The sequence below is a fragment of the Rhineura floridana genome, chromosome 1 (genome assembly GCF_030035675.1).
Source record: "Rhineura floridana isolate rRhiFlo1 chromosome 1, rRhiFlo1.hap2, whole genome shotgun sequence".
Taxonomy (NCBI): Eukaryota; Metazoa; Chordata; class Lepidosauria; order Squamata; family Rhineuridae; genus Rhineura; species Rhineura floridana.
The window spans coordinates 321,187,613-321,213,310 of NC_084480.1; the positions used below are offsets into that span (position 1 = coordinate 321,187,613).

At 47.8% G+C, this 25,698-nt stretch overlaps 1 protein-coding gene across 1 annotated transcript in view; it reads left to right on the forward strand.

Moving 5' to 3' along the window:
* The first annotated feature begins 306 nt into the window (after positions 1-306).
* Positions 307-25,698, forward strand: part of PPP1R16A (protein phosphatase 1 regulatory subunit 16A) — a 65,974-nt gene continuing 40,582 nt past the window's right edge. Inside the window, exons 1-2 of the mRNA XM_061607152.1 lie at positions 307-393; positions 18,051-19,664. Of these exons, the coding sequence (XP_061463136.1) occupies positions 19,415-19,664 (250 nt within the window). The 5' untranslated portion in view covers positions 307-393; positions 18,051-19,414. The remainder of the gene's footprint in view (positions 394-18,050; positions 19,665-25,698) is intronic.

The following is a 25,698-nucleotide window of genomic DNA, read 5'->3' on the forward strand; positions in this document are numbered from 1 at the left end:
GCTACAGTCCTTAACTCTGACCAGACGCGCCTTTTCGTGTGGAGGCGGGCCGCAATTTCTCAGTCACACTCTGCACATGCCCAGAGGCGGTCTTCGAAAAACATTGCGAAATGCTTTATTGAGTTTTTAAAGCAATTGCAGAACGGAGGTTAGGCTGCAATATCGTAGGTTGGACCTCGGCATTCAAAATAGATCCTGGGGCTCTCGGACTGAGAGAGGTCTCCGCCCCCCGCATCTCACGGCGGTCTGAGACTCACCCAACATGGCGGCGGCGGGGAGATCCTCACTTCCTGCCTGGGGCGGAAGTGTAGCCGGTTGCCATGGAGGCGACGCTGGGCCTAGTGGGAAAGGCGAGGCCCGCGGGAAGGCCCGGCTTAGGAACGCGGTGGGGGGGTGAGTGAGTGACCGAGCGAGCGAGCAGGGCGGCGGGGACGGGAGCGGTGGAAGCCGGGGAGGGATAATGGCGTGACGCGGGGGCTGTGGCCCCTAAAGGGAAAGGGGTGTCGAGCCCAATTGGTCATGTGACCTGGCCAAGGCGAGGGGGCGAGCTGTTGAAGAGCGGCGAGGCTGAGGGGCGATCTGCGAGGGAGCGGGTCCGGGGTGAGGGCGGAGAGGGCGGGGATGGCGGGGGGCCACTGCCTCGGAGGGGAGTTGCCTCTTGGCAAGTGCGGCGAGGGGTGGGGGGACCCATATCAGGAGAGGCAGAAGCCTTCGGGGCTCTTTAGGAGAAAGGCCAGTAAACGGGGGGGGGGAGACAGACACTATAAAAGTTTATTCAAGAGGCAGCTGGGCAGCCGCCTGTAGGCTATGCTTTCAACTTGGACTCCTGCATCGAGCAGGGGGTTGGACTCGATGACCTTAAAGGCCCCTTCCGACTCTACGATCCTGTCATTCTGTGCAGTTAAGTGTTGCACGGGGAAAGTGGGCAAAGGAAAGCCCCCTCTTCCTTCTCTCCTGATTCTAGGTTTTGGGGTCACCCCATGAAGCTAGTTGGCAGGAGCTTCAGGATGGAAGGCAGGCAGGCAGGACTTGTGCGCGCATCCTTCGGAGTTGGCTGCCTGAAGATGTGGGGATGGCTGTCCAGTGTATCTGAGATGGCTTTAACACGGCACCGACCAGATACGTGCATGGGGGAGGAGAGAGCACTCCGTGGCTTCTGTTAGGCAGGGTGGCTCATAGAGGCCTCTGTGCATGGAGTTTCTGAGTAACCAGGTGTGTGTATGTGTGTCTGTAGCCACAAAGGAGAGGGCCACTTCCTTGCGGGCTTCCCAGTGGCCTCCGGCTGGTCACTGTGAGAAGGGGGACGCTGGCCTGGACGCAGGATTGTGTTAGGCCACGGGGAAGGGCTGCAGCTGCATGGCAGAACACACGCTTCACATGCAAAAGTTCACAGGTCCAGTCCCTTGAGTCTCCGGGAGGGTAGAAGTGACTCCTGACTGAAACCCTGGAAAGTCAGGCAGTGTTGCCAGGCCTGAGCTAGATGGTCTGACTTGGTCTAAGGACGCTTCTTATGTGGTGATGAATGGTGGGGTGGGGGTTTCCCACTTGGTCATTGAGGAGGCCAGCCCAACCGAAGTTGCTTGGAGAGCAAACATTTTTAAAGGTGCCAAAGCAACAACCATGTGCAGTCTGAGCAGAATGTCTCAAGAGCCACTGCAACGTTGCAGAGAATGCTTGATTGCCTGGTGCAATTGTTTGGAGTGAGAATTTGATGGTGTGGAAAGTTCCCCTGCTGGCGGGAACAGGCATGGCTGTGTTGTAGGAAGGGAGAGAAGATCACCAGGTATATGAAGGCAGTGAGGGGAAGGGTGTGTGAAGCTCCTCTAATTAGTTGATGACTGTCTGCACTGCAACAGATGTCAGGTGGATGAGCACTTGGAAGGTCCATTTGCAGAACAACCACTGATAGGCATCACTTAGTTGCCATGTTGGCAATGAAGGACAAGATTGCCTCTTTTCATTGTCAGAAATGGACAATGAGAGAGGTGAAAGTAGCAAGGGTGATAATTGTTGTTTGACCTATTTTCTGTTGGTGGCAGGGCGTGCAGGCTCTTGGCTGTACAGAGAACTCTGTATAACTCCAAAAGATCATCAAGCAGAAGTTGAAGCTATCACTAAGTCTGTTTTGTACCCTTGAACAAATAAAGCATATTTTATTATTTTGTATTTATCCTTTTCAGCTAACATTGCCTCTCAAAATAGTCTGCAGCAAGTGCACTATTAGGGTTACATGAGAGTGGCGTGGCACTCTCTTCTTTGCCCTGCTTGATTCCTTGGTATACAGAGAAAATGGCTGTATCTGTGTCTCATTCCTGGCCAAGAACAATGAGTGCTTAATAGGTTGTGTTTGTGAAACTGGTTTGCTGTTTAAAATGCTGATGTTAGAAAGGCAAGCTTTCTGAAATGGACTCTCTGATCTCAGCGTCCAGCAGCATGCCTGCTTATAAGATGAACAGCTGTTCACGTGATAAATTCCTTCCAAGGAAACTCCCTCTGAATCTCTCCTATTTTCCTTCTTTCCATTTTCCTTACGCCACAAGGGCACCGTGGCTATGGGAGGCAGGCTGTATGCTTCTACTTCCCCACCTGATTTCAGACTTAGACAGCCTTTGCTGCTTTTAAATCATTCTGCTTGTTGTTTTACAATGAAAAACGCAAGGGCACAACCTGTTTTAAGAATTGTTGTCTGGTACAGTAGAACATATGGCACAGTATGGAGGGGGTGAAACAGTTAGCCACATGCAGGCTTACCCCTCATAAATGGAGGCAGCTTGGCCATTCAGAGAGATTGCAATCAGACATCACAAGAAATTATAGTTTAGCCTGATAAGAGTGTGTGGTGATGTGGAGATTTAAACTTCAGATCACAATTCGGAATCAAATGCAACTCCTACCGGGAGGAAAGGCGGAATATAAATTTAATGAATGAATGTCAACTGAAGATATTAACTGTGGGTTAAGCTCCTAGTTTATTAACTATGGTTTATGCAAACCACAATTTCCAATCTTCAGACAAAGCAGGAAACCTGGGTTTATGCCAGATCTCGCTAGAGCCTTTAATCTCTTCCTCTTGTGAAAAAGGGGAAGGGAAAGTAGAGGGCACTCACTTGTTTGGTTTGTCACCCTAATTGAGGATTATAGTGTTTGTGGTTTAAGATGTGTGCTCAGAATCTGTGAAGAATGAGGAAGCTGGTTATTTCGAGCTAGGCCATTCAACCTTTATTTATTTTGTTAGTTTTATATCCTGACCTTCCTCCTAAAGGCAGCTAACAACATAAAATAATACGAATGATATGTTAAATGGTAAAATTTAAAAACATCAATCAGGACATATTTAAAATGACAGCAATTAATACCTTCAAAGTTTAAAAAAGTGTGGAGCAATAAAGCACAACTTGTCTTTCAGTGAAAATTATTTATAAAAGGCCGAACATCCTCTTTACAGATTTTGGAATCTACTCCTGATAACTATCAAAAGCAAACCAAGTGCTCTTTATGTGATGCAGAGCCCTTGAAGAAAGACTTAAAAGTTCTAAATCATGTTACGTTCCTGGAGGTCAAAGCAATGGAAGCAGATTCTCAGGCTCTGACCCAGTGCAGCGGCATGCACAAACCCCTTTGTAAAAAGTGAATCCCCAACAATCAGCTGTTTTGTAGGAAAGAAGGCTGATCAGTGGTACTTTAACTTTTTCAAAAAGTGATTTTCTCAGTGATTTTCAAGAGAAATGTACAGCTTGACATGCTTTCTGCCTTTGAAAAATCTACCCTCTCTACAATGTCCAGCAATTTACCTGGTCTGCTGGCATGCATGATGAGGAGAAAGTGAACCGCACTAAAACGTGAGGTCGCCCAATGACATTGGCAGTAGATTTTGGACAAAAGTATTTCTTAACGCAGGGCTTCCCAACCTGGTGCTGTCCAGATGTTTTGGGACTACAGCTGCCATCAGCTCCAGCCAGCCCAGCTGTGTTGGTAGGTGCAACAGCAAGAGAATGCTGTTCATTGCCTTCATGGCCAGCTTGTGGGCTTCCTGGAAGCATTCAGCTGGCTTCTGTTGGAAATGGGACACTGCGGTAGGTGACCTGTCACCTGATCCAAGGTCCTCATTGCTTGAAACTGCTTCTCTCAGTCGTCACCCTGCAGACCACTGCCTCTTGCCCAGCTCATGCAGACAGCCCCAGGTGGGAGCCCAGCCTAGCATCTGTGGTCTGTGCCCTCTCAGCATCTGGAAACCCTTCTCTGCCTGCTTTGTGGTGACTGCAGTGTGTGTTTCTCGCTCACCCTCCATCCCCAGAAGAATGGGAAGAGTTTTGCTCCCGTTCTTTATCTGCTGCCCTTTGGAGGGCCTGTATAATTGAGCAGAAAGGGAAAACCCGTGGCATTTGACCTGATGCTCGGACCCATACACGGAATCCCCTCCGCCTCAGCTTAGCACCGTGCAGGATTGGGCTGTAAGCTCTGGGCAGTCCACAACCAGGGATAAGGCCTTAACACAAACAGGGGCTCAGTTGTTTAGATACTTCCTTAAGCTGTGACCTCCCTACTCCTAAAAAAAAAAGAGGACTGCTGGGGGATGCCTTTTTTCCCCTTCAGGCAATTTTGTTTTGTCTGATTATATCCTTTGATAACCTTGACTTAAAAATGGCTGCCTCAGCCTTTTCCCCTCTGGCTGGCGTGAGAGCGGCCCTGCCCTCTCAACAAGCCACCTTCTTGTAAGCATGGCAGCAGTTGCTGGGTGTTGCACTGAGCGGCTCTTTGCTCTGCTTCTCTCTCTGTAAATATTTCATATGTCAGCAGCCCTTCCAGTCTGGCCTAGTTTTGGGGCTGAGTGCCTCCTGCTTCCAGGTACGCTTTGCATTCCTGCTTGTGAGGCGGCTGGTGTTCCCAGCAGACCACTCCCCTCAGCTTACGGACATCAGCTGGGAGCCACCGATCTGTTCCTGTGGATCAGGAAGATGATGTTCAGCAGCTCTTTGAGGAGCAAAGGACTCCTCTGGCTGTTCTGCCTGACAGAGGAACTCAGTCTGAGTGGCACCTTCTTAGGAAAAGTTGTTCTGTTGGCACAGGGGACAGGTAAAATACTCATTGGGAATGGTCCTAGGCAGCTCTTGGGGTGTTGTTCCTGGATAATATGAAAAAATAAGGACCTGCTTTCTGTTGCATAGGGCTGTGTGTTCTTTTGAGGTAGACAAATGCTTTTCTCATGTGTCCTTGCCACCTCTCTGAAAAACTTCAGTGCAATGTCCTACATCAAAAGCAGTTGATTGGGGTAAAAAATAATAACTTCCTGTTTTAGATCTTGCAGTCTTCAGGTAGAGAGAAACGCTTCAGTAGAAGTGAGCTTTCACAAAGCTTTCCATCTGGCCGGTCATTTCTTCCATCAGCTGTGGAGGGGCGCTGCTGTCTTCTACAATCTGCCCAAGTCTCCACCTCCCCATGCTGTTTTGTTAAGATACTGAAATTAGAGATGAGAGTGATCTGCCTCAGGTGCTGTCTGTATCCCTTGCCTTTCCACACATGTGCATCCTCCTGCTTTCCTTTCTTGCGTCTCCTCTAGTCCACCTTTTTCACCCTGATCACCTGCAAGCACAAGATTTCCTTGACTACTGAAGGCGGCTTCAGAAATGTTTTCTGTTCCATAAGGCCTTCAGGAGCAATTCCAAATATCATTTGCTCTGGGTGGTTTGAGTTGCTCTTAATTTTCTCAGTTGAAGGTGTAGTTTGTGGAGCTGAAAGCCGCCCCCTGGAAGATTGTCGAATTCAGGCTCTTCATCGCTCTCTGAGTGGTGCTTGTCCCAGGGAAGGGGACAGCATGACTGGGCTGTGCACCCCATTGTTCAGCAGACCTTAAAGTGTGGGAGCATTTTGTAATTTCCAGTCTGCTGCAGCTTCCCAGATATATATGTGTTATCTTTCTTGATTTTTTTCTAGATTATACAGCCATGAGGGTGGCTGTATACAGTAGGGCCCCACTCATATGGCAGGCTAGGTTCCAGACCTCTGCCGGAAAGCAAAAACCGCCAAAAAGCGGATCAACTGTAGGGCGGGGGTCTGGAACCTAACCCGCTGATCGCACCAGAGGAGGAAAAGATCAGATCTTCCCCTTCTTGGGCACGATCAGCTCGAGCGGATGTCTGATCGCACCAGAAGAGGAAAAGATCGGCTGTAGTGAGCTACAGCTGATCTTCCCCTCCTCGGCACGATCAGCTGGAATGCGGGGAGCTCCAGCCCCGCTCCAGCTGATCACCCCGCTGAACGCCAAAAAGCGGGGTGCCGAAAAGTGGGGCCCTACTGTACTATAGTCAGCATGAATTTTTTGCATTCTGCAATGTTAAATTGAAAATACCCCCCATGCCATTCGGATCCTTCCCATAAGCTCATTTCAAAACAAAACCTTACAAAACTTATAGTCCTGAACTCAGATATGCTTGCTTAACAACCCTCTAAACTTTCATGGCGATACACAAAACAGTCAGAGAGAATCGAGAGTTCAAAGTGTAAAAAGAAAAAAACACCCCTTTTGAACTTTTTTCTGTCAGAGTTTTCATATGTTGAAATTAATTAAAGTTTTCCCTTTGGAAAGGAAAGGGGCTTCCCTTCTGCCCATTGCCCACCCACCCAATCTCCTACACCCCCTGCCCTCCTCCCCCCTGCCCTCCCCCTGCTCAGTTTCACCTATCCTAAGCATGGTCGCACAGGAGTAAATCCCACTGAATTCAAAAAGCATGCAAACGTTCAAACCTGCCCTCCCCTCCTCCTCCCTCCTATCCCTTCCCTCTCCCTTCCTTCACCCCTCCCCCTCCTCCCCCATGGTCAGTTTTACCCATCCTAGGACTACGACCTGGGACACCAGAGTTCAAATCCCCACACAGCCATGAAGCTCACTGAGTAACCTTGGGCCAGTCACTGCCTCTCAGCCTCAGAGAAAGGCAATGGGAAACCACCTTTGCATACCGCTTACCATGAAATCCCTATTCGGAGGGTCACCATAGGTCGGAATCGACATGAAGGCAGTCCATTTCATTTTCAAGCATGATTGCACGGGAGTAAATCCCATTGAACTCAATAAGTATGCAAATAATCAGACCTGCCCTCCCCTTCTCCTCCCTCTCATCACCTCCCTTTTGCCCCTTAACACACCCCTCCCCTTCCCAATCCCCTCCTTCCCCCTCCTACTCCTTTTGCTCCCCTCTTCCTTCTACTCTCCCCCCCTCCTCCCCCCTCCTCCCCGCATCGTAATTTTTACCTATCCTATCTATGATTGCACAGGAGTAAATCCCATTGAACTCAATAAGCATGCAAATGATCAGACCTGCCTTTCCCCTCACCTCTCCCTTCCTGTCCTCCCTTCTTCCTTCTTCCTCCTGCTCTGCCCACTCCAGACTTCCCTCCCCATGGTCAGTTTTACCTATCCGAAGCATGATTGCATTGCAATAAATCCCACTGAACTCAATAAACATGCAAATAATCAAACCTACCCTCCTCCTCCCCTTCCTTCCCTCCCCATACCATGTGGTCAGTTTCCCCTATCCTAAGCATGATTGCAGGGGAGTAAATCCCACTGAACTCAATAAGCATGCAAATGATCAATCCATTCTCAGCAAACTTGCACAGGATCCCATTTCTTACCTCCCAGATTAAAAAACAGAGAAATTCACTACAGTAGGGCCCCGCTTACCGGCGCTTCGCATTCCGGCGTTCCGCTAATGCGGTGGCTTTCAATTAGGGGAAATTCCCCATTTTAAAGCCGTTTTTGTGCTTTTGCGGCATTTTCACACGACGTGCCCCATTATACTCAATGGATTCCTTTACGGTGATTTCCGCTTTACGGCGGCAGTCCGGAACGGAACCTGCCGTATAAGCGGGGCCCACCTGTAATAGACAAAAAACCTTGTGGTTTAAGAAAGCACCTATAGCCAACAGATATTTCTATCAAACTTTAAAAAGCAGGGAAATTGGGTAGCTATAGCGAATGCACCAGGGGAGCAGGAGACCTGACCTCTGTGAGATACTGTACTGCCCTGCAAATTTGTCAAAATGTAAACACAATTTGGGTTGGTCTTTCACAGTCCAATTCACTTGCTGTGTAGCTTGGAAGAATTTGGTAACATGTGGCTCTGAGCATATGGTGAGTGGTGGCAACACCTGCAGTCAGCCCAAATAACAGAAACAAGGCTGTGCTGATCTTGTTTTAGCAGGGAGGAAGTAACTATATTAAAACAGTTGATATCGTTCAGATAATCACTTTAAATATGTTTTATTTACTTTGCAATTTTAGTGAAGTTTCCTATAGTAAATAATTTCCTTTTGCTTCTGTTTCTGTGAACATGTGAACTACAGCAGCACTTTGCAACAATTAAAAAAGCTCCAAAAACAAGTGTGAGTGGCACTGAGTGTTTTGCAGAATAGTCTCCAGTGGACATGAGGAGTGTCTCAATTTGCACAAGATAAAACAGTGGGAGGTGAAATAGATTCTAGCAAAATTCTAGGTGTGCTCTATGTTTTTAATTGACCATGCCCACCTTTCCTTAAGTTGAGTAGCTTAAGCATAGCAGGCTGAAAACATGCATCTTCGGCAGGCCAAGTTTGTTTTTTACAACAGCTAGAGTCATTGCTTAAGTAGCAACATATTGTGATCTGTCTGATTTTACATCAAACTGCAGTTTCAGATTCAACTGTTAATGCACCCAAAATAGAAATAGAACATAACCTCCAATATAAAACACAAAAGGCTGTCTTCACCATCACATGACAATGACCAATAAAAAGGCTTTGAAATTAATAAAAATACATTTGATACAGATTTCTAAGATGAATAATGAAAGAAATATAATTTGCTTGGTTAGATTCTCTGTAGAAACAATAGTAACACAGGAAAGAAGCAAAGTAAGAGGAACACCAATAAACATACAAAAATGTAATTCTCCATCTTTGAAGATGGCAGGTGTTGCAACTACTCACTATATGCTCAGAGAACACATTACCAAATTCTTCCAAGCTATACAGGAAGTGGACTGGACTGTGAAAGATCAACCGAAATTGCCTTTGCATTTTGACCAATTTGCAGGGCAGTACAATATCTCAGAGAGGAGGTGAGGTCTCCTGCTCCCCTGGTGCATTCAGTATAGTTGCCCAATTTCCCTGCTTTTTAAAGTTCAATAGAAATATCTGTTGGCTATAGGTACGTTCTTAAACCACAAGGTTTTTTGCCTATTAGCGAATATTAAGAAAATAAGAACATAAGAAGAGCCTGCTGGATCAGGCCAGTGGCCCATCTAGTCCAGCATCCTGTTCTCACAGTGGCCAACCAGGTGTCTGGGGGAAGCCCGCAAGCAGGACCCGAGTGCAAGAACACTCTCCCCTCCTGAGGCTTCCGGCAACTGGTTTCCAGAAGCATGCTGCCTCTGACTAGGGTGGCAGAGCACAGCCATCATGGCTAGTAGCCATTGATAGCCCTGTCCTCCATGAATTTGTCTAATCTTCTTTTAAAGCCGTCCAAGCTGGTGGCCATTACTGCATCTTGTGGGAGCAAATTCCATAGTTTAACTATGCGCTGAGTAAAGAAGTACTTCCTTTTGTCTGTCCTGAATCTTCCAACATTCAGCTTCTTTGAATGTCCACGAGTTCTAGTATTATGAGAGAGGGAGAAGAACTTTTCTCTATCCACTTTCTCAATGCCATGCATAATTTTATACACTTCTATCATGTCTCCTCTGACCCGCCTTTTCTCTAAACTAAAAAGCCCCAAATGCTGCAACCTTTCCTCATAAGGGAGTCGCTCCAACCCCTTGATCATTCTGGTTGCCCTCTTCTGAACCTTTTCCAACTCTATCATATCCTTTTTGAGATGAGGCGACCAGAACTGTACACAGTATTCCAAATGCGGCCGCACCATAGATTTATACAATGGCATTATGATATCGGCTGTTTTATTTTCAATACCTTTCCTAATTATTGCTAGCATGGAATTTGCCTTTTTCACAGCTGCCGCACACTGGGCCGACATTTTCATCGTGCTGTCCACTACAACCCCGAGGTCTCTCTCTTGGTCGGTCACCGCCAGTTCAGACCCCATGAGCGTATATGTGAAATTAAGATTTTTTGCTCCAATATGCATAATTTTACACTTGTTTATATTGAATTGCATTTGCCATTTTCCCGCCTATTCACTCAGTTTGGAGAGGTCTTTTTGGAGCTCTTCGCAATCCCTTTTTGTTTTAACAACCCTGAACAATTTAGTGTCGTCAGCAAACTTGGCCACTTCACTGCTCACTCCTAATTCTAGGTCATTAATGAACAAGTTGAAAAGTACAGGTCCCAATACCGATCCTTGAGGGACTCCACTTTCTACAGCCCTCCATTGGGAGAACTGTCCGTTTATTCCTACTCTCTGCTTTCTGCTTCTTAACCAATTCCTTATCCACAAGAGGACCTCTCCTCTTATTCCATGACTGCTAAGCTTCCTCAGAAGCCTTTGGTGAGGTACCTTGTCAAACGCTTTTTGAAAGTCTAAGTACACTATGTCCACTGGATCACCTCTATCTATATGCTTGTTGACACTCTCAAAGAATTCTAATAGGTTACTGAGACAGGACTTTCCCTTGCAGAAGCCATGCTGGCTCTGCTTCAGCAAGGCTTGTTCTTCTATGTGCTTAGTTAATCTAGCTTTAATCATACTTTCTACCAGTTTTCCAGGGACAGAAGTTAAGCTAACTGGCCTGTAATTTCCGGGATCCCCTCTGGATCCCTTTTTGAAGATTGGCGTTACATTTGCCACTTTCCAGTCCTCAGGCACAGAGGAGGACCCGAGGGACAAGTTACATATTTTAGTTAGCAGATCAGCAATTTCACCTTTGAGTTCTTTGAGAACTCTCGGGTGGATGCCATCCGGGCCCGGTGATTTGTCAGTTTTTATATTGTCCATTAAGCTTAGAACTTCCTCTCTCGTTACCACTATTTGTCTCAGTTCCTCAGAATCCCTTCCTGCAAATGTTAGTTCAGGTTCAGGGATCTGCCCTATATCTTCCACTGTGAAGACAGATGCAAAGAATTCATTTAGCTTCTCTGCAATCTCCTTATCGTTCTTTAGTACACCTTTGACTCCCTTATCATCCAAGGGTCCAATTGTCTCCCTAGATGGTCTCCTGCTTTGAATGTATTTATAGAATTTTTTGTTGTTGGTTTTTATGTTCTTAGCAATGTGCTCCTCAAATTCTTTTTTAGCATCCCTTATTGTCTTCTTGCATTTCTTTTGCCAGAGTTTGTGTTCTTTTTTATTTTCTTCATTCGGACAAGACTTCCATTTTCTGAAGGAAGACTTTTTGCCTCTAAGAGCTTCCTTGACTTTGCTCGTTAACCATGCTGGCATCTTCTTGGCCCTGGCGGTACCTTTTCTGATCTGCGGTATGCACTCCAGTTGAGCTTCTAATATAGTGTTTTTAAACAACTTCCAAGCATTTTCGAGTGATGTGACCCTCTGGACTTTGTTTTTCAGCTTTCTTTTTACCAATCCCCTCATTTTTGTGAAGTTTCCTCTTTTGAAGTCAAATGTGACCGTGTTGGATTTTCTTGGCAATTGGCCAGTTACATGTATGTTTAATTTAATAGCACTGTGGTCACTGCTCCCAATCGGTTCAACAACACTTACATCTTGCACCAGGTCCCGGTCCCCACTGAGGATTAAGTCCAGGGTTGCCGTCCCTCTGGTCGGTTCCATGACCAACTGATCTAGGGAAACAGTGCAGGATGTAAATTCTGCAGTCCCTGAGTGGCCAGTGCTAATCTCCCTTATGCTGTGGGATTCTGAATGACACCTTGTCTTTGCAAGGTGCCAGGCGGGGCGGGGATTTCCTCCCCACGTCCCGTGTCTGAGATTGGTTTTGATCTCAGATCTAGTGCTTCACTGAACCATGCTATTTATTAGTTTTAATGTTGCCCTTCTAGAGATGCAAAGCCCCCCCCCAATTGGAATAATCTGAACTCCCCCATTTTGTTTCCAATTTTTCTGTGTTTCCCCCTCTCCCGAACTTTCACATCTTTATGTGCTCCCACGCTGCTCAAAGTAGCACACACACAGTTCTCCCCTCAACTGATCCCTATACCAACCAAGGTAGGTAGGAGACTGTTTGGCCTACGGTAAGCTTTGTGGGTAAGTGTGTGGATCTGAACCTAGGACTCCCTAGTTCTGTCCTCACTAACCCTCCCTTTGCTAACCTGGTGCCTGTAGATGTTTTGGCTATAACTTGGCTGTGCTGGCTGGGGCTGATGGGAGTTGTAGTCTGGAGGCCACCAGGTTGACCAAGGCTGCTCTCTGTACTACACCTCTCGCTGCCTCTGAATGCCATCCCAGCACTTGGCATGCAGCTTGCTCCAGTGCAGAGCAGAAGCTTTTGAGTACCCTTGACTTGGACCTCTCAGCCCAACAGAAATAACTTTGAGCAGGCCACTGAATGTAGACAAAGGAGCGTGTTTTTGGTTTTTTTAAGTGGATGGTCCTAAAGATGTCTCTGCTGAGGGGCTGAGCTTCGAGAGACTGGCTCTTACTTTGCGTGAGGCAAATGTGAACTCTGTGCAGACCTGCCAGTTCTGTTCAGTCAAGTCTTTTATTGTTTTACCAATTAGGTTTTTACAAGATAGCCAGTTTTATTAGACCATGTAATAAAAGTGTTCTCTGCTCTGGGTAATGAGTGTTGATGTATAAATTGCTGTTCAGAGGCGGAAGTGCAGACAAGCTCTGGAGTGTTATCTCTGGAGGGTGTCAGGAGAGACTTTTGCTCCTTCAGGAAGGTCATGGGGAGGAATCTGGTCTGTACCTTTCAGTGCAGAGGAACCCATGGTAGCTTGAGCTGCAAAATATTCTTTCTCTGAAGAGTGCTGGGGTGCGGGGTGTGGCACAAGGTGCCGCAGGGGCCTTTCTTCCTCTGAGAGAGGGAGATAGAGGCAGAGCTGCCCCACAGAATCCACTGCCACCAGATAGGCTCCTTGCACCTTGCATAGGACGAGCATTAGTTGAACCACACTTGAAGTTTTGTTTCGATGCCTTCCGCTAAAAGTTGCATGGTGGTAGTCTGATAAGTTGCTCCCAATCTTGACAAAAATTCTTTACATTCCTCATTCCAGGGAGACTCTCAGAGTTTTTGCGTGCTTCAGCCCAAGCAGGTTATGCAGGTGCCCAGGCATTGCATGTGGTTGGAATGCTGCACCCTGGGAAGGAGAGGTGTTGGCTGACTGGCCGGACTGGGGAGGTAGAGGAGTGACGTTGTATTTCTGGTTGGTGCCAGTCTTGTTATATAAGCAGGAAGCTACCTCTGCACTGGTAAACCAGCAGCCCTTTTATGCCTGCAAAGGCTCGCTACCAGCTTCAAGGCCAGGCCAGCGGCCCCTGCAAGTTGGAGCGGGGGGCGGGGGAAGAGCAAAAGTACCACAAACATGTGGGTCTCTTAGCTCAGTGGCAGAGCGTCTGCTTGGCGTGCAGAAGGTCCCATATCCAGTCTTTGGCATCTCCAGATGGGGCTGCAAGAGGCTCCCTGCCTGAAACCAGAGCTTGGAAAAGTTACTTTTTGGAACTACAACTCCCATCAGCCCAATCCAGTGGCCATGCCGCCTGGGGCTGATGGGAGTTGTAGTTCAAAAAAAGTAACTTTTCCAAGCTCTGTCTGAAACCCCAGAGAGCTGCTGCCGGTCAGTGTAGGCAATACTGAGCTTGATGGAGCAGTGGCCTGACTTGGTATAAGGCTGCTCCCTGTGCTCCTATCTTCAACGGACTGGAGAGATCTTCCCCTGTTGCTCCTGCTGTTTGCAGGCCTCATAATTGAACACCAGACGTTGAGTGGAACAACAGATGCGAATAACGTGCCCTCTACAGGAGATCCTCTTGCAAATAAAATCCTGTCTGAAAATTAAATATACTGTAGCTAACCTTTTGGCACTAAGAGAAAAAGGCCAAATGTGTCTTTTTCTAGAGGTCAGTGAGCTTCATTGATGGCAAGCTTCTTCACCATTTTTCAGGGGTGCAAGGCATTGTTTTGAGGTGCCAGTGAAGCAGAGTGTGGCCTGAGAGATGCACCCCAGAATTCCTTGCATTGGATGTTGGGGCATAACTCTCTGATGGCCATGTGTACTCCAAGAAGTGCACCCCAGTGTCCTCTGCGACATTTCACAGAATCCACATTGACCCAGCTTGGGTTGCCCATTCAGGCCCTGCCTGGCTCTCCAGCTGCATCTGCTTAAGCCCTTGATTGGCTTACTAGATGCAAACTGGAATTTTGGCTTATAATCTAAAGTGCATGAAAACACAAAACAGTATTAAAGTCCTTCCATCCTGCATAAACTGCCCAACTTGTTCTGATAGTTTCAGGAATGTAATTCACCACTTGCCACTTCTATTCCATAAATATTTGCTGATTATTTTTTTGCAATAATTCTGCTGCTACTTACAGAGAGGCACAAAGAGCTGTGTAGCAGGGCATTGAACAAGGCCATCCATGCATTCCCCAACTCTTTTCAAGCCTCTTTTTGCAACCAAGTGCAAAACTGAAAGTTAGAACTGCTCAAGATGTTGAATTCTGTGCAGTATGTTCAAGGTAAGAATCTAAGAGCAGCCCCACTGGATCAGGCCAAAGGCCCCTCTAGTCCCGGCATCTTCCCATAGTTGCCAACAGCATTCTCTCCACCTGCAATCCCAGCAGCTGGTATTCAGATGCTGGAGTTAGTAAACAGCCATTGTACTATTGTAGGTGCTAGCCACTGATAGCCTCATCCTCCATGAATTTCTCTGGACCGCTTTTAAAGCCACCCAGGTTGGTGGCTATCCCTACATCGTGTGGGAACGGATTCCCAAAGTGCTGTGTGAGGAAGTACTTATTTTTTTGTCTCCCAAATCTTCCTGCCTGCAGATTCATTGGATGGCCTCATTGGGTTCCAGTATTATGAGAGATGGAGAAACACTTCTCCCTGCCCACATTCTACAAATCACACGTAATTTTACTTATTTGTTTAAAAACAGTTATAAACTACTTATTTTACTGTGTACAGTTCTGGTCGCCTCATCTCAAAAAGGATATGATAGAGTTGGAAAAGGTTCAGAAGAGGGCAACCAGAATGATCAAGGGGATGGAGCGACTCCCTTACGAGGAAAGGTTGCAGCATTTGGGGCTTTTTAGTTTAGAGAAAAGGCGGGTCAGAGGAGACATTATAGAAGTGTATAAAATTATGCATGGCATTGAGAAAGTGGACAGAGAAAAGTTCTTCTCCCTCTCTCATAATACTAGAACTCGTGGACATTCAAAGAAGCTGAATGTTGGAAGATTCAGGACAGACAAAAGGAAGTACTTCTTTACTCAGCGCATAGTTAAACTATGGAATTTGCTCCCACAAGATGCAGTAATGGCCACCAGCTTGGACGGCTTTAAAAGAAGATTAGACAAATTCATGGAGGACGGGGCTATCAATGGCTACTAGCCGTGATGGCTGTGCTCTGCCACCCTAGTCAGAGGCAGCATGCTTCTGAAAGCCAGTTGCCGGAAGCCTCAGGAGGGGAGAGTGTTCTTTCACTCGGGTCCTGCTTGTGGGCTTCCCCCAGGCACCTGGTTAGCCACTGTGAGAACAGGATGCTGGACTAGATGGGCCACTGGCCTGATCCAGCAGGCTCTTCTTATGTTCTTTTGTTCCTGGTGAGTCACCATATACCCTGCCCACTACCAATCTCCTCCAAATTGGTTAGGGAAGGAAGGAAGGAAGAGGGTAGTGCCCTAGCCCTTGGGACTCCCCAAGGGGGGACCCCCTTCAGTGGCGACCCCAGCACTTCCACTGCCCAAGGGCAGCTGGGCTTTTATGCCTCCTGACCCAGCCAGGAGCTGACGCAAGAGGCTGTAAGAGTAACTGCAGCCTCTCTCTGGAGCAAGGATCAGGCAGGGGGTCCCAGTCCTCGCAGCACTTTCCAGGGAGTTTAGCTGTCTGAAGAGACAGCAACCCAGAGGAGCAAGCAGCAAGCACCCAGATGCTCCGAGACTCACTACCAGGACAGGTCTTCTTCAGCCCCCTTAGTGCTGCAGCTGTGCATATTAGGCAAAATTGCATATATTAGGTCCACATATGTTCTTATTGTTTCAAAAATCTCTAAGCAGTTTAAAAATCTCACAAGCAATATCACTGAAATCAAAAGTACAACCTAAAACTAATAAACAGTAGTACAAAAACATATAAAAATAAATAACAAGGATTTTTTACCGCCTCTATCAAGTCCCCCCTCAATTGTCTTTTTTATTTTAAAAACTCCTTAAATGTTGTAACCTTTCCACATAGGGGAGTTGCTCCACCCCGATGATCATTTTGGATGCCCTTTTCTGCACCTTTTCTAGCTCTGCAATATCCTTTTTGGGGAGAGGTGAGGAGAACAGTACGCAGGATTCTGTGTTTGGCCACGCCATAGATTTGTGTGAAGGCATTGTCATATTTGCACTTTCATTTCAGTTGCTTTCCTACTGATCCCTAGCACGGAAGTCCCCCTTTTCATAGCACCACACATTGGGTCAATGGTTTCATTGAGCTATCCACTACAACCCCAAGGTCTGTTTCCTGGTCAGTTACCACCACCTCAGGTTCTTGATCGTATTGCACAGTACATATCAGTGTATATGTAAAATTAGGATTTTTTTTTGTTCCAGTTTGCATTACTTTATACTTAACTTACATTGAACCACATCTGTCATTATAATGAAACTGTTGTCCCAGTTTTAAGTGAAACTTTTGGGGCCTTTGCAATCCCTTTTTGTTCTTAACCACTCTGAATGATTTTGTGTTGTCTGCAAACCTGGCTGCCTCACTGCTCACTCTAAAAATGAAATGGACTGCCTTCAAGTCAATCCCGACTTATGGAGAGCCTCTGAATAAGGTTTTCATGGTAAGGGGTTTTCAGAGGGGGTTTTACCATTGCCTTCCTCTGAGGCTGAGAGGCAGTGACTGGCCCAAGGTCACCCGGTGCACTTCATGGCTGCATGGGGATTTGAACCCTGGTCTCCCAGGTCATAAACCAATACTCTAGTGACTGCTGCACACTGGCTCTCTCTCACTCTGAACTCCAGATCATTAATGGGCAAGTTGAAAACCATCAGTCCCAATACAGAGTGCGGTGTGGTCTTGGGGGATGCACCAACTTTCTTTTAGCCTCAGTTTCCTGATTGTGAAATGAGGGCAATAGAGACCTGCCTCACAGAGTCCTTGTGTGGATAAAGACTCTGAACTACTTTGCCCTTTAAAATGGTTGATTGTTTGTGCTGATGACAAGCCATATTCCTAGAGGATAGCTGTGTTAGTTTGTTGCAGCAACAGCAACACTGGGTCTTGTAGCATCTAAACCACTGTGCTGACGTGAGAGATAACAAGGTAAGTGTTCCAAGCACTCTAGACGTGGATGTTACTGTTTGTTACCCATTGGTAAAGGACTGGAGGGGAGTGCTCTTGCTTTAGCCATGGGGTACAAAGTGCAGGACTTGTTCCCTTTTCTTTCCCTTTCTCCCTCTTCCCTTCACCCCTCCCCCCTTTTTAGTTGATATGGATGATAAGAGGCTTAAGGCGCTGAATGCATTTACATTTTCCCAGGTAAGCAGGCAAATCTTCCTAGCCCCCTGGTTAGGAGTGAGTGGCCTTTGCTCCTCGTTCCCACTTCGTTTGCCCAGTGCCAGGGTGGTTGGTGTATGTATCGCAGGGCCAGCCATTTGTGCTTGGTTCCTAATGAGTGGGGGGTTCTTGGAAGGAAGGTGGGTCTGCAAGGTTGGGGAATGCAGGCAAGGGAAAAAACCACAGTTGGCGAATGCAGGCAGCTTTGTCACGGTGCGGAGGGGGGGTGGAGGGGAGAGAAGAGAAAAAGAAGCTTGTGAGTTGGCAGTGCCAAAGCTCCAAGTAATTTGCTTAAGCTTTGCTTGTAGGTTAATCCTGGATTAAGGCAGGGCTGCACCAGCAACGTGTGAGGCTGAAAGAGGGGTTAGCTGAGCACTTCTTTGTCCAGTGCTTGCCCCGTTCTGATTGGCTTCCTTGTTCCTCTTCTGTTGCAGGACTCCTGGGAGCCTGTTAGGCTGGAGGCGGCTGGAGGCTCAGCCCAGCGCCGAGTGGAGCCTCCAGCCCAGCGCCGAGTGGCACCGTGACTAGGGAGGCGTCTCCAGCAAACAGGGCTCACCCCAGCCAGCCAGCCAGCCACAGCCAGCTGCTTCAGCTGTGCTTCTGAGTAGCAGCAGAGAGCACGAGAGCGCGGAAGGGTTTTGGGACAGCTCCAAGTGAAGTTGCTGGAGGAGAGGAGGAAGGAGGGCCCTCCCCTCGCCTTTTTGAGGAAGTTCACACAAGAACACGTGGAAGCGAGTGAGCAGCCAAGACTGAGGCCCCAGGGAAGCAGCTCCTCCTGGAAGTTTGCTCCCAAACAGCTACAAGATCAGAACGGTCTGGAGCTCCAGAGGTGACTTGGGGCCACTTGCTTAGTTCTGGGAGCAAGGAGAGAAACCACAGCAGCATCTGTGGGGCAGTTTTGAGCCGGCCCCTGAGGAAAAGGTGCAGTCATGGGCAGCTCTCTCAGGCATCCTGCAGGCCCCTTGCCCTGGCAAGAAGGCCCTTCAACGGTTGCAACTGGGAATGGGTCGTCCTTGCCTGCCATATTCTGAGACTTTGCTTTGGGAGCAGAGGAGGTGACAGGTTGGGTGTTATCTGGCTAATGAGGTTTATATCACAGCCTGAACAGTAGCAATTCTCATCAGGTGTGTACCTGGAAACTCATTCACTGCCCTCTGAACTGGAGAGGGTGCAGAGGGTGAGGCGCGGGCTACTGCTTGGAAGCCAGGCTGAGGATCAAAGCCGCTAGCAGAGACAGAGGGTCCAGTTTTATTCTCAATAGAAGGGCGGCCGGGTGGGCTTTGATTGGAACAAGCTGTGCTGTGGAGGATGGATCTTGGGAAACGGGCTTGTGGAGAAGGGCTAGCCACTCAACCTTCTCCTTAGCCCATTGGTGGCATCTCGAGCACCATTAAGACCCCTTGGGAGTAGTATGCAAAGGGCGGCTCCTTCTCCCAGTCCGAGCCTGAAGCAAAGGTGGGGGGAATCCCACATTTAGTTCACAATGTGCTTTTGTTGTTAGCTAACCTGCACGGTGAGAGGCTCCCGACTCCAAGACTTTAGGTTTTAAGGGCCAGTTTGCCCAACCGGGGTGGAGGATGCCCTTTCTTTGCCAGAGAAGCTGCTCCGGTCTCAGAAAGCTTCCGTGGCGCAGCACTAAGAAGCCCTTTGGCCAAACTCTTCCAGAGGCTTGCTGCGGATGCTCAGTGGGGGCCTGGGACCTTTAACAGCGTTCCGCCCCCCTCCCCTGGTTTGCTGCCAATGCTTCTGGGCTCTCCATGACTGTGCATGCTGGCTGAGCAAGTGACATTGACCAGCTATGGCTGAGCACTTGGAGCTGCTGGCGGAGATGTCCGCCGTGGGCCGGATGGGCACGCAGGAGCGGCTGAAGCATGCCCAGAAGCGCCGTGCGCAGCAGCTGAAGAAGTGGGCGCAGTTTGAGAAGGAGGTGCCGGGCAAGAAGTCCAAAGCCGAGAGGAAGAGAAAGGGGGGCAGAAAGGAGAGGCACGTGGCGTTTCCTGAGAATATCGAGCTGTTGGAGGCTGCGTGCCGCAATGATGTGGCGGAAGGTAGGAGGGGACTGGTGTGGGCTGGGGAGGGGCATAGCTTGGTGGCGCAGCTCCTCCTCGTTGGCGTGCATGAGGCCCGCAGGTCTCCGACAGCAGGACTGGGATTGATTTTACTCAGTCTCTAGAGCAGCCTTTCCCAAAGCAACGGTAAATGTAAATGTACTGCCTTCAAGTCGATTCTGACTTATGGCGACCCTATGAAGAGGGTTTTCATGAGGGTGAGAGGCAGTGACTGGCCCAAGGTCACCCACTGAGCTTCGTGGCTGTGTGTGGATTTGAACCCTGGTCTCCCAGGTTGTAGTCCATCACCTTATCCCAGCCTTTCCCAACCGGTGTGCCTCCAGATGTTGTTGGACCACAACTCCCATCTTCCTGAGCATTAGCAATGCTGGCTGAGGCTGATGGGAGTTGTGGTCCAACAACATCTGGAGGCACACTGGTTGGGAAAGGCTGCTCTAGATCAACCTTCCCCAACCTGGCCCCCTCCAGCTGTTTTGGACTACAACTCCCATCAGCCCCAGCCAGCAAGTGCCACAAACGTAAAACCTGTGGGGGAAAAGTGATTCTTGCAGACCACATGGAAGACTGTGGAGCTCAATTCTGCTGTAGTGGCATACAAACCTAGGTTGCTGTCAGCATTTTTGTCTCTGGCACTGGCTGTGAGCACTGTGGGTCCAGTTATAACCACAGAAATGCAAAAGCAAAGGTTGAAGAGAGTGAAACTTTTGGGGGCATCTGTCTATGTGCAGACCAGGTCTTTAAGAGCTGGTATAGCATAGTAATTAAGAGATGGAGCTATATATTGGCACGTCTGAATCCCACCGCTACTGTAAACTCATTAGGTGGTGGTATTGTTATTGTTGTTGTTGATATGTGCCCTCAAGTCGATTACGACTTATGGCGACCCTATGAATCAGTCACCTCCAAGAGCATCTGCCATGAACCACCCTGTTCAGATCTTGTAAGTTCAGGTCTGTGGCTTCCTTTATGGAACCAATCCATCTCTTGTTTGGCCTTCCTCTTTTTCTGCTTGCTTCTGTTTTTCCCAGCATTCTTGTCTTTTCTAGGGAATCATGCCTTCTCATTATGAGTCCCCCCTTTTCTTTACTTCAATCTTTGTGTCTCTATTTCCTGCATTCCTTGACTGCTGCTTGTAGTGGCGAGGTTGTTGATCGTTGGGAGAAGGATAGTTGTCATTTCAGAATTCCACTCTCTCCCCGCCCTCCACTAGTTGCGGTAGTAAGTCCCATGTGGTAGCCATTATTGACAAGCATATGTAAACATTTGAATTGCACAGAACTCATAGAGCACATTCCTGTGTGTTTCCAGTGGGACACGCTTCTAGATAAGTGTGCAGACATCTCAGTTGTCAGCTGCAATGCTAAGCATGCTTACTAGGAGGTAAATCCCACTCAGCTCAATGGGATTACTTCCATGTAAACATGCATAGGTTGGTGGTGTTAGTCTGTAAATCTGAAAGGCTACTTTTGCTCAGTGCTGTCAGTGACCTCTCTTGAAATCTCCACTTGGCTCTGAAGCTGACTGCATGACAGCCTTGGGCAAATCATCCTCTTCGCCTAGCTTCCCTTACAGGGTTGTTATGAGTTTACAATGTCAGCTTGAGCTCCTTGGAGGAAGCGCAAGATAGAAATGTAGCAGAAACACATAAATTACATTTAAATCCAGTTTCAAGCCTGGGTATTGACAAGCTGAAGGATAAACATCAGGGCTGTGATCCCAGCCATGCTTGCTAGGGAGTAAGCTCCGTTAAACTCCGTGGGGATTTGCACTGAGCATCAGGCCTGGCTGAAATCTTTTGTCTCATAGGCATGACTAGAAATTTTTCCCCTTGGGTTGCTTGTGTGCTCCAGCCGAGTTTGAAGGAACTTGGCAGTGGTAAAAGCATCTGCAAGATGAGACAAAAGAGGCTTTGGAAATGGACTGCCTTCAAGTCGATTCCAATTTATGGTGACCCTCTGAACAGGGTTTTCATGGTAAGTGGTATTCAGAGGGGGTTTACCATTGCCTCCCTCTGATGCTGAGAGCAGAGCTTGGACAGGTTACTTTTTTTGAACTACAACTCCCATCAGCCCCAGCCAGCATGGCCACTGGATTGGGCTGATGGGAGTTGTAGTTCAAAAACATAACTTTTCCAAGCTCTGGCTGAGAGGCAGTGACTGGCCCAGGGTCACCCAGTGAGCTTTGTGGCTGGGTGGGGATTTGAACCCTGGTCTCCCAGGTTGTAATCCAACACTCTAACCACTATGGCACACTGGCTCTCAAAAGAGGCTTTAGATGCTTAAAAAAACCTAGGACAGAGTAATGGAGGTGTAGACCCAGGGGATTGGCTTCAGCCAAGTGCTGCCTGCCTCCCAGCCTATTGTACGATGGTGGTCGCCCCACCAACAGCTGATGCTGTGTAAATGCAGGTTGGTAGCATCTAAGAAAGGAAGACATTTTTTTAATGACACTTATGTGTTCCCCTGTAGTAAGTTCTCTGAGTAGCTTACAATGAAATGAAATAAAAGATTGGGCCACAAGGGAGTGAAATGGTCCAGGAGCTACAGATGTTTTGTTCTCTAGGTGCACACTGGGGAAGTGTGCTCAGGACCCGTCTCATCTCATGCAGATCTCACCACCTTGGAAGCATCATTTGAAATTCATGGTTGCCTTGAAATAACTGCCAGGATAGACAGACACAGGGTAAAACGGCTGCCTTCTGATGGAAAGCTCTGTGACGTTCTTCAGAAAACTTGCATACCTTTTCATAGGATCAGCTACTGCTGGTGGCAGAGTTGCCTGCTACCTCTAGTTGCTCTTGTCAGTGAGGCGACAGCTTCTTCGCTCTGCATCAAGCAGTTCTGGTCATCACCATTTAAGAAAGTGACGTCGCTGGAGAGGCCGTGGAGGAGAACAACAAAGGTGTTTAGCGTATTTGGAAACATAATGGCTACTTGAACAATCTGCTGAAGCGGAGGACAGGGATGTGGTACGCTTCTGTGCTGCCCAGCCCTTCCACAAAACAGCATCACCTGGGGGTTCCTCTTTGGCGTCTTTATCCAGCAAATGACCTGTCCCCCAACACCACCTTTCATGTGCTTGCCAACCTGCCTTCTAAGCTGCTGTAAGACCTGCTGTCTCCCGCTGCTGCTGGGTTGCTGAAACTGGAAGCCAGACTAGCAGGGACACTACTGCTAGCTTCCTCTTTGGACCATGCCCCCTCATTCGGGGGCTCAGAAGGTAGGCAGGCTGGCCAGATCCTGCCTGTGCCTGTCCATGGAGCTCACTCCCCCCTTCTCCGTAACATTTGAGGGAGGTTTACAGCAGCATGACAAACTGAGCCTAGGAAAAAACAGGATCAAGCAGAGACAGAATTACAGTCTTTACATATTTGAGAGGCTTCCACAAAAAAGCAAGCCTTCTGCAAGCACTAGCAAGAGGCTTTTTAAATTTTATTGTCTTCCCCAGCCCAGATGCTACAAATGTTAAAGGCATGTACATCAAAGGCCCATGGAAAATATTAAAGTTCTGCTCCTCCCCTCCCGTCATCTAAAACCATTCCTCTGAAAAAGCAAAGCAAAACCTTTTCACAGATTCTAGCAGATGCTTAAATTCTGACTTGGTGAGTCTCTTGCAGGCAGGAATTGGAGAGTGGACAAGAGCTGTGAAAGTGCCTTATCCAGAGTTTGACCATTGGTCCGTCCAGTCCCAGGATTGCTGATGGGCAGCAGTTCTCAGAGATTCTAAGCAGATATTGTTAACCAGGCGCCTGGTTGGCCACTGGGCAGAGAGGACCCGCTTCGTGTGGGCTGGAGCTGGGACCTTTGCTGCATGAAGAAGGTCTCTCCTGCTTTGCAGCGTGACACACAGATGGATAGGTAAGCCAAGAGGGTGTGCCTGGTGACCTTGGAGACTGCTGCTTTAAGGAGGCTTTGGAAGCAAGCGTTGATGTTGGACCACTCCTTTGGTCTGCTCCTGGCAATGGGCTGCCACTGCAGGTGCCAGCTGAAGCATTTGAGGTGGAGTCCCTCCCCAGCCCCACCTGGAGATGCCAGGGATTGAACCAGGAACCTTCTGGTGCTGCATCACTAAGCTTACGGACCATCATCATCATCATCTAGTTGCTTTTCTCACCAAAGTGACCCAAAGCGACTTACATTAAAACCAGTTTAAAACAAACACAATCAATAAAACATAAAAAACACATTGGCACATTAAAACCAGTTAAAAACGCACACAATCAATCAATCAATCAAAAAACCCTCAAAACACATTGATGCAAAATAAAGAGCTTGGCTACAGGTCATGCCTCACTGAGAGAGGTCACAAATAGCCAAGGCCCCACACTGGGGTATGCTTTAAGGTGGATCCCTGCACTGAGCAAGGGGTTGGACTTGATGGCCTTATAGGCCCCTTCCAATTCTGCTATTCTATGATTCCATGACATTAAGGGCCAAAAGCCTGAGTAAAGAGGAGAAGGCCTGTTCTTGTGTTGCCACCCTCCAAGCCTTTGTTTTAGTGGGTATTGTAAGTTGCTTTATGGAGGAAGTTCCTCCAAAACCAGGATATACATTTTCAAATAAAATAAATAATAGCCTCCAGGTTGCCAAGTAAGGGTGATAGTGTTGAGTGCGGTCTGACAGAAAATGTTTAATAGGAAAAGGCTGGGTGACCTTCAGAACTGTTGCAGCTTTGAGTCAATATTCTTCATTCTGCCTATATGCACTTCTGGTCCTGATACTTATTGCTTTCCCCCTCTCTGCACTTGACTGTATTACGCCTTTCACTTCACCTTATTCTGTTTCTCACTCTGTGCTTTGGCTGATCTCCTTTGTTCCTTTTTAAAAATTTGTCCTGTCCACGCCTTATGCCAGTCAAGTGGCAGCTGCAGGGTCTGCAGTCACTTGGGACAGCAAGATATCTTGGGCTAGCCGTTCTGTAAATCAGCGTGCTTTAATAGAGGTTGTTGAGAGCCCCTTTGGGAACTCATTTTTGGCTGAAAGGTGGGTTTAAACTTTCCTGAATGAAAAAGTGACTGCAGAATGGCGCCTCCTTGGGCTCAGAGCAGTCAGTCCAGGTATCCAGGTCTGCTCTGTAAACCTCTGAACCCCCTGCTATGGGCAAACTGCAAGGGGCCGGGTGAGATGATAGGAAAGGCTGTTTTGGGCCCATTTCTTCTCAATTATACCTTGGTGACAGTCCTCCCCTAAGCCTGGAGGCACAACCCACCCTGGCTGAGCTTTCTAAACTTCCCCAAAGCCCTGGGCACCTTCTGGGAGGAAGGATGGAATATAAATTTAATAAATATAAATATAAGAGGAGCGGGCTTACAGCAGTTTCTTCTTTGCTAGGGAAGGAGGTAGAAACAAGCAATAGAAAGTCTGGACTAGATGGATCTCTTGTTGTTCTTATTTCAGTATATGCCTTCAAGTCGGTTACGACTTATGGTGACCCTGTGCATCTTTTTTTTTTTTATATATTCGTAGGGTTTTCATGGTAAGAGGCGTTCAGAGGTGGTTTACATTGCCTTCCTCTAGCCTACAGCACCCGGGATTCCCAGGCGTCTCCCATCCCCAGGCCTGACCCTGCTTAGCTTCCGAGATCAGACAAGATCGGGCATGTTCAGGGGAGCATGGCCATAGGCTCTTGTTCTTAGTAAACAGAATAGTGTTTGTATATTGTAGACCTTTGTGTGCTCTAGTGTGTGGGGGGGAGGGTATTGGGATCTGTGCTTCTTAACTTGCTCACAGACCATCTAGAGTTCAGGGTGAGCAGTGAGGTGACCAAGTTTGCTGACGACACTAAATTGTTCAGGGTTGTTAAAACAAAAAGGGATTGCGAAGAGCTCCAAAAAGATCTCTCCAAACTGAGTGAATGGTCAGTAAAACGGCAAATGCAAATCAATGTAAAAAAGTGTAAAGTTATGCATATTGGAGCAAAAAGTCTTAATTTCACATATATGCTCATGGGGTCTGGACTGGCGGTGACTGACCAAGAACGAGACCTTGGAGTCGTAGTGGACAGTTCAATGAAG